This window comes from Archocentrus centrarchus, chromosome 19 (genome assembly GCF_007364275.1).
Source record: "Archocentrus centrarchus isolate MPI-CPG fArcCen1 chromosome 19, fArcCen1, whole genome shotgun sequence".
NCBI classification, from domain to species: Eukaryota; Metazoa; Chordata; class Actinopteri; order Cichliformes; family Cichlidae; genus Archocentrus; species Archocentrus centrarchus.
The window spans coordinates 8,009,684-8,018,654 of NC_044364.1; the positions used below are offsets into that span (position 1 = coordinate 8,009,684).

Genomic DNA, 8,971 nt, shown 5'->3' on the forward strand with positions numbered 1-8,971 from the left:
CCTTTTTTTGTCATTATAGAATGTACAATGAGATTGGAGGGTCACTCCTGTTCAGTGCCATGCTGTAGAAAATCACAATAAAATAAAACTTCCAAAAATATACAGAAAATAAAATAGAATGTATAAAAATATATACATTGTAAAAAATAAAATAAGTATATACATATAAATAATGAAGATGGGTAAGTATTGCACTTGATGAATGAATATTGGATATTGCACATTATAGGGGTGATGGATATTGTTCAGTATGAATGATATAAATATTGCAGAAAGATGTGGGTATTGCACAGTTAGAGTGGGTATATGTGTGAGTTCAGGGTGGTGATTGCTTTGGCAAAGAAACTGTTCTTGAGTCTGTTTGTTCTGGCTTTGATGCACCTGTAGCGCCTGCCAGAGGGCAGCAGGTCAAACAGTTTAAAGCCAGGGTGTGAGCTGTCCTTGATTATGTTTATGATTTAAAAAAAAACAAATATATATGTGTGTGTGTGTGTATATATCTATATACACACACACACACATACATTTATATATATGTGTGTGTGTGTGTACACGTTTATATATATGGGTGGGGCTCCTGTGCTCAAAGCAAGAGCCATGTGCTTGAGATGACAGTATCAGGGATATCTACTCTCACTCACAGGGATTACTTTTATGTTATTTTAAATATGTCCATATTTAAAATGAGCATCCATGATTTTAACTATATATATATGACAACAAATAAAGCATAAAATATTTCAAGACTGCTTGAAGTTGTTACAACCCATTTACTCTGTCATCCCTCTCAAAAAAAAAACCACATTAAAAGTTTGATATTTAAAATAAGTTAGGTACATTTTATTAAAACATGTAAAAAATTAATTTAAACATCTGTTCTTTAATGAATTATTAAAAGACTTAATGATTTTATTAAAGTTCATCCTGTACCTGAATGTAATACACATTTCTGAATATGACAAACACTCTTACGCTACAAAATACAAATACAAAATTAATCTCAGTGGCAAAATATTTCTATACACAAGTCTGCTCATCATGTCTGTTTGGCCTTCTGTATGGGAGCAGGGACATCAGTGACATTATGCAGGAACTCGTACATCAGCTTGGCATTGTTAACATTTCCGAGTATTTCTGCCAACTTCTCCTGGCTGAGTTTGGCTATGTCAGCCAAACTGTCTGCGTTTTTTATAAGAGCCCTATAGTTTTTTGTATTGACTCCAGGTATTTTCATCAGGAAGTCATAAGGTCCGGGGTTGTAGAGGTCTGCTGATTCAACCACAGTGTCTGACTCCGCCGTTACCGCCTGAGCTGCTGCAGCATCGGGTTCAGGCTGGCTTTGCTTCAGTTCCAGAAAGAGCTCGGCTGTGGCGTGTGGGGAGGGGCACCAGAGTATGCGGAGCCGGGGGAAGTGTAATGTTAGTAAGGTGAGCTTTGAAGAAATATCGTTTGATGAAATCTCGTGACGGAAATCTGACCGGGCCATTAAGGAAAATGGTTTTGCTGGGTCGAACTCGATGAGCAGCACTGGTTTCTTGTAGTAGCGGGTCATCGAGAGGCACTGGGTGTAAAGGCGGCCGCTCTGCAGCGAGCCAATCAGGTCGCTGACGCTCTTGCGCTCGACGCATGTGTCTGGGGTCAGAATGTAGTCGCCTACTTCAAGGGTGACCGGATCGATGTCCAGTCCACGGCGGTGGAGCAAGGATGGCAGCTCACTACGGAACTCGCGCATGTCCACAATAACTCGAGAGGGCTCTTTGGGCTGCTCCTGGCCACCTGGTTGTTGGTTAGAACACAGACATAAAAACACAAACTGGTCCAACGCACAGTGAAGAAGATTCAGATCATGATAGAAAGAAGAATCAAAATGAAAAAAATCAGACACATGCCTGCTTTGCGGGTGTTGGTGGTGGCATTGGCAGGCTCTAAATTTCTAGCAAGGTCAAGGTTGGTGTCCTCTCGCCCTTCCCTCTCTTCTGGGACGACCATAGTAGCCTTTTCCCTACACAAGAACACACATACAAGAAACAGTGAGCAAATAACAGTCAACAATGCACACTTCATGTGCTTAAGGAGAAAGAAATGGTTCCTACCTGATGAGGTGTTCAAAAGCTTTCTTTTCTTTAGACAAAGCTGTCAGGTACTTCTGTTCTTCAGTCGAGCCACCATAGATGAGGAAGTATACCCTAAATGGCTTTCCAGGCCGGTTAGCTTTGTAGATCTCCAGCTGGCGAACAAAACTCAGCTCTGCATCATACAGCACCACAAAGCTGGGCTCCACCTCATGCAGAACCCGGGTCAAACTGTGGGGATCGGTGCAGCCTTTCAACGGATGAATGACAGTCAACGGTTCCTTTAGGACACCATAATAAGCATCTGATGACAAATCTAACTTGAGCTCTTCTTCCTCACGTTCATCTTCATCCATCAATTCATCCTCATCTCCACTGCTACCCATCACTACTGCTTCGCCCGTTTCCTCCTTCCCCACCATCTGGGTCAGGGTCAGAGATGGTCTGCTTTTGCTTTTTGTCATCTTTGCACTTTTTTTCTGTGCAGGTTCCTTTCCCTTCGTTCCTTTCTTGACCCAACCCTTTCCCTTTTTTTGCAATTCCAGTTCTAAGGCGGCTGCTGCAGCAGAGTCTCGTTTGCCAATCGTCCGGTGGTATAGCCGGTTGAGCAGCCAATCGGAGCCGTGTTTGATGTACTGCTGCAGCTGAGCGCAGGTCCGGTCATCACTGGCACAAATCAGCACACGACCTGAAGGAGGAATGTAAGGCAGTTAGAAGCATGATATGTCTGTGTTGAGCACTGATTATAAAAAAAATATGAAAATAAAAAGAATTAGAAAAAATATTGGTCTTAGAAGACTACTTAAATGTAAATTTAAAACACACAGTGAAGTGGTGGACTGGTGCATCTAAACTGAGCTCACAGAGAATCCTAACATTTTGGCTAAGGCCAAAGATTTTCCTGCTTTGACAAGCCCATGTGTCCACAGGGATAAAGACCTACTCTATATTCTGGGATTGACCCAAATTCTGGTGGACTAGTTTTCCTCAGTGTGTACAGGTGTACTGTCAAGTAGTGTTCAGCTTCAAAGCAGCAGCACAAGGCAGTGAACCGGGACAAATCAGCCCACCCTCAGGATGGCTTAGTGAAATGGCAGCTGTGGTTCATGCTGTTGTTGCTGTACATTATAAATAGATTTCAAATGAGCAGTTTTACTGTAGTAGGCTAAAATTTACAAAGCCCAAGATCCTTTCAACTGATGACGACACTACCTCTTAGAATCTAAATCACAACATCTACAAAATTATCATATTATATTAAATAATTTTCATGTTCATTCATAATGATATTATGGAATGTTTTAACAGTTGAACAGCACTGAGGTCTAACCTGGCTCATGCTGAGAGCTCTTGTTCTCCCTCTCAATCTCCTCCAGGACCTCAGTCAGAGCCTCCCACTTTGGGCTCTTCTCCAGCACTAGCTCCCGCTTCACCTCTGAAACCCACACACAGACTGAGCCTTTAGTCATGCCAGCATGAATACACAGACAAGTGTAGGATTCTGTGGATATCTACTCTGATTATCACAGTTTTTGGAGATCCACTGATTAGTCAGTTACCTGAGGCAGAGGATGACTTCTGTTTCTCTGCCTCTGCTCCCACTTTAAGTTTCTTTTTGTTCTCGGGAATGTGGTACACTCTGCCCCTGGCATTCACAAACATGGAGGTACTGGAGTCCAAGAAGAGCCAACCTGATAATTACAGCAAGAGTGATTGCAAAGATTTATAATTAAATTAGAATTTTTTTAAAACTGAAGTGCCTCCAATCAGGCAATTAGGGGCAGATAAATGAATCTAGTTTACCTGAATTGGAACCAAAGATCTTTTGGCTGGAGCGCAATGACTCGAGGAGATTGAGGAAGGTGACACAGTCGTACTGGGTTAGGTAGAGCAGGAGGACCCTCAGCACCTTAAGATCCTGAACCAGGGCTTTGGTCTTTGCTCCCAGCTGATGCCACATGGGGTCCAGGTAGTGACGGATAGTCTGAATGGGAGTAAGACAGAACATGACACTTAACTCATCTACAACTAGAGTTGTATTTTTCTAGCTCTCAAATTAGGAGAAGCCATACAGATGTACGCTACCTTATTTAGCCTGTAGGATGTGGCACCTTTCCCAAAAAGAATTTCTGATTTTTTTTCACCTGACCACATGGCAGCTTTCAACTTTGCCATCTTAAAATAACTTGCAGTTCCTCACAGAATAGTGAACATCTTTGCTTCTCACAGCCTCGTTGGGATGTTCTTCTATATCTGATCATGTCACTGACCTGTTGCCAATTGACCTAATTAGTTGTGGGATGTTACTGTATTTGTACCATTTTCAATTAAAAAGAGGGTTTAAATGATGTGCAAATCATTTTGCAGTGTTCTCAATTTTTTTTAGAAACTGGGTTCCCATAAATGCTTTAATAACACTTAACATGCAAATTTAAGAGGCTCATCTCACCCTTCTTTTTTCTTGGTCCAATTACCATAAGCCTTCTAAAAAAAAAAATCATCATCATCGTTTAATAGTTTAATCAAAAATATTTTTCTGCAAGGAGGTAAAATTTGTCAAGGTAGCTTAATGTGTCACATTTGTGAGTATTGCACTGTTCAACCTTTTCAAAAGAATTCCCCAGCGTGTTCTCCAGTGAGAGGTCCTCAGCCTCTAGAGTGGGGTTGTAGCGTTTCAACTCCTTCAAACAGGCACTCATGATGTCCAGGATGGAGCTCTGGATAGCCTTCATTGTTGGAGTTAATGGCACGTGGAGCTCCACCACTTCTGGTTTGTGCCTATCCAGTGCTGTGTTCACTGATGCTTGAAACCTGAGTACAAAAGTAAAAAAAAAATATATATATTATATATATTACTGCACCAACAAAATACACAAAACAAAATTTCTATAGTTGAGTAGTTTGATAGTACCTGGGCCACAAGTAGAGCTTCTTAACAAACAGGTTTCTCATTACACGCTCCACTTGGCAGAAGCCCGAGGAGAAAGCTGTGGCCTTGTCAGTGAAGGCCTTAATGAAGCCCGTCTTATTCTTCTGTCTGAACAGACGCAGGATGAAGGCCTCCTGGCAAGACTCAATAATTTTATGGGCACGATACACCAGAATGCCTAAAGGGGGTGGTACAAAGAGACACTTAAGGTAGAGCCTGAACAATATATCAGTGACCAATATTATAAGCCTATACTGACCTATTACAGATATATCAGCATTGGCTGTTAAGTTGCCCAATATGTCAATATGCTTTTTCTTTGTTTGTTTATGACTTCATCACCTGATAAAGTTGATTTTCCATGCTCATTGTCATTTAGTCAAAGGTGCAAACAACAGCATTTCAGTGCTGGAGCTGTTCTAGTGATCACCACACCAGAGGGAGCTGATTAAGTGAGTGTAAATTGATATGCTTCATGCAGCACTGCAGTGAGACATTGCCACACTCACTTCCTGGACCACAGTGCTACCCAGTACATGGCTTCAGGACAATTAAGGCAGAGACATTAATCTGAGACGCAAGACGAAATGTGACTGGAATGCACTAGTAATGACTGAAAAGTGAGTGGTCCAAAGGAACATTTCCCACATATCACACTGTTTGGATTCCTTTATTAGCTGATACAGAGGTCATCCAAAGACTGTGGATGCAGTGAATGGCTATGGATAGTAATTACCCTCTGCTCTAAGCTCGTACTTTAGTAATATTTGTCCCTTTAAGAACCATTTTGTTCTGTGATATTGTATTTATTTTTTGTGCTAAGTTTTTTTTTTTTTAAATATATATTTCAGCTGCTGTAACACAGTAACTTCCCTACTTTGAGATAAAGTATTTCTTATCATATTTTTATTTTATTTTCCCACAGAATTAGATTGTATTTGTGGCAGCAGTGAGGAACATGTGCATGCCAGAGTATGTGTGAACACTCATGCTCTGGTGTGCACATAAAAGGATATGCTATAATGATACTATAAATATTTTGTGACAATGTAATAATACACAACATCACAGTAACAACATCAGCTGCCTCTCCAGTAAGTTCCATATCCTGTGGATAGACTCCAACTTCCAGGCCTCAGGCTGCAGCCTGTTCTGCTGCAGTAGTGACTCACGACCTTCAGCTCTACCTCTACAAGTTTTAATCAGTGGCTCTCCAGAGCAGAACATGGACTACAGCTGCCAAATGCAGTTCACATTAGTGGAATTTGAGTTAGTCCACGATACAAGACACATGTGAAGCTGTCTTTGTGTCTGATGCATTGACATCTATATCCAAATTTTACTCTCTAAAAATCAGCATTGGCCATAGTCGAGTCTACTGTAGCAGTGAAAGACTTATCAATATATACACTACATGGCTTAAAGATGCAAAAGCACCACTACTTATTGTTTGATGCTTCTGTTTGTTTTATTGTTGCACAGTTACCTTTAAGATAAACCAAACTTCAGCATTTTAAGTGTATTCATCCCAATTAATTTTATTAATTATTGCAATTTACCATTGTTACCGAACTAACCAAATAATCTGCCTATTCGTGTTAAAAAAAAAAAGATTACGTTACTGTCTCTTTTGTTAGTACCTATATTATAGCAGAGACATTTTAAGAAACGTGAACCTTAAAGAATCCTGAATAAATATCTGAGGGAGAAATCTGTAATGTTAAAGATGGTGTTGCCTTGGCTTTGCCACCAAAGAGCCAATTCATTAATTAATGTGTTGATAACATGAATTAACACACCATTTGTTCAGTGCTCTTGTGGGCTGAGCCAAGGACACTGAATGTACTAGCATCCTGTATTTAGTACCGCCATGTAACTACGACATGAGAAGCTATTATACTTTATTTCTTCTTTTTTTTAAATAGATTTGACTTGTGTACATTTTATGTTTTTGTGAGCACAGAAAATAATGCAGAGGCATTTCATTGATAACTCACATGCATTCCATATTACTATTGGTTGCAAATCCAAATACTCAAACAAGTATTGAAAGTAATTTGGACTGCTGGTGATAAATAAGGCCGCAAATAAATGGACAAATAAAACGTTGCTCTCATATGAATTTAGCCATGAACAGATGGTATCTGACCTGTTATTAGATGAGCAGGGATCCGGTCCGTGAGGAAGTCCACCACCAGGATTCTGCTGGTGACAAACAGCACCCCTCCCTCGGTGTAAACATTGTAACGCTCAGTGCTCTGGATATCACTGGTCACCGTCCTGGGCAGGTGGGTCACGCCCTCCACCCGCAGCTGCTCTGAGAAATACTCCTGAGAAGCAAAGGTGAAAGGAAGAAAGTGTCTGGTTAAAGCTGTACGCAAGTTTACCCACAAGCAAGAGGTCAAACCTTTAGCAGTCAGCCTCTCCGATCATCTGAACAGGGTCTTTTTTTAATTGTTCCGCATCCAAGGTGATCACGCTTTTGAGGCTGTAACTCCTAAAATTTGGAAAAGCCTTCCTCAGCCTGTTAGGTCGGCTGAATCTGTGGTTTTAAACAACTGATGAAAACTCATTTTCATTATAGGTTAGCTACTCCTTAAGTATTCTGCTCTTGTTCTTCTAATGTGTGTATGCAAGAACGAATGTAAGATCATATATTTGGACATGTACACTTATATTTAATGTGAGGTTTTATCAAAATTCTGAAGCCCTTTTTACAGTAGGTGTTTTTACAAAAGTGCTATACAAATAAAGTTGCTTTTTTGGTTTCAGCTGCTTCCTTTAGGGGTCGCCCTGGAGGGATCAGCTGCCACCATCTCAGCCCATCCCTAGCATCCTCCTCTGTCACACCAACCCTCTCCATGTCCTCCTCCACTACATCCAGGGACCTCCTCTAAGGTGTTCCTCCTGCCTGGCAGCTCCATCTTCAGCATCCTTTGTTCAATATATCCACCATCCCTCCTGCCCCAGCCTCACAAGCTTCTCTGTTACTCCTGACTTCCTCATGCAGTACCACAGCTATACAAATAAACTTACCACTATTATTAAAATCATCTTCTTTGGACAGGGAAATTCTATAACCACGTTCAGGTGGAAATAATCAATTATACCACATTTCTTATCTATCAAAAATGTGCCAACAAAGCTGTCTGAAATAACGCATGAAATCGAGATGGCGCCAAAATGACTGGCAGGTGCACGCTGCTTTTATCTTCATTTATTTTAGCCACCTTGTCTTTGGACAAATAAGTGACCCCTTCCAACTTCTAACTGCAGGTTTTTAAATTTCGAGTAACCTTTTGTATGGTTTTATTGTTAAACAACACAAGTCACTTTGCTGGGGCACATCACCTCGCAACGAGGGAATTATGAGCTTGGTGTCTAGCTAAGCGAATTTCTCCAAACCTGTTCTGGTGTGGTTGTGTTGAGCAGAAGGACCAGACTGCCCGGTTCCGAGTAAACTCGCATGAACTGCAGCAGGATTCGGTCTATCCCCAAGCCCTCCGCCGCTACTAGCAGTCCGTCACTGTCGAAAAGACTCAGGAACATCTCGGTCTCAAACTCCAGCAGCGGCCCCGCCATGTCGGAGCTTATAAACGTCTCCAAGGCGCTGAAGTTAACAAGTTATCCCTCACTCCCAGAGTTAACTATTTGCCAAAGGCGGTCAAAAGCGCAGCGAGACGGCCATTGAAGTGTTTTGAAAGAGAATTTCCGGTGACGCTAAAACAAACGTCAGTGTAAGTGTGACGTTTGTGGGGAAGAGCCCCATCTAGTGACAGGGAGGTTTATAGCAGGCATTGCTTCTCTGTCTCTTTAGGATGATGACTGTAAAACGCAGTGGCGAGCATCCAGACGTGTGTGATTTGGAATTAAGCACCCATTTGCACTAAATTATTTACTTTTCAAAAGGAGCAACTCTAAAATCTCTGATACTTGGTTTTCCACAAGTTTTAAATGCTGTTTTGGTATG

General features: G+C 41.3%; 1 protein-coding gene across 1 annotated transcript; it reads right to left on the bottom strand.

Annotated features, from left to right (window-relative positions):
* Positions 1-869: 869 nt before the first annotated feature.
* ercc4 (excision repair cross-complementation group 4) lies at positions 870-8,701 on the bottom strand. Its single transcript, XM_030755012.1, has 10 exons — positions 8,407-8,701; positions 7,151-7,331; positions 4,984-5,179; positions 4,676-4,883; positions 3,876-4,056; positions 3,632-3,763; positions 3,403-3,507; positions 2,094-2,760; positions 1,890-2,002; positions 870-1,776 (listed from the first exon to the last, which is right to left on the bottom strand). The coding sequence occupies exons 1-10, from the start codon at positions 8,581-8,583 to the stop codon at positions 1,037-1,039; spliced, it is 2,700 nt and encodes an 899-aa protein (XP_030610872.1). The 5' UTR covers positions 8,584-8,701; the 3' UTR covers positions 870-1,036.
* Positions 8,702-8,971: the final 270 nt, after the last annotated feature.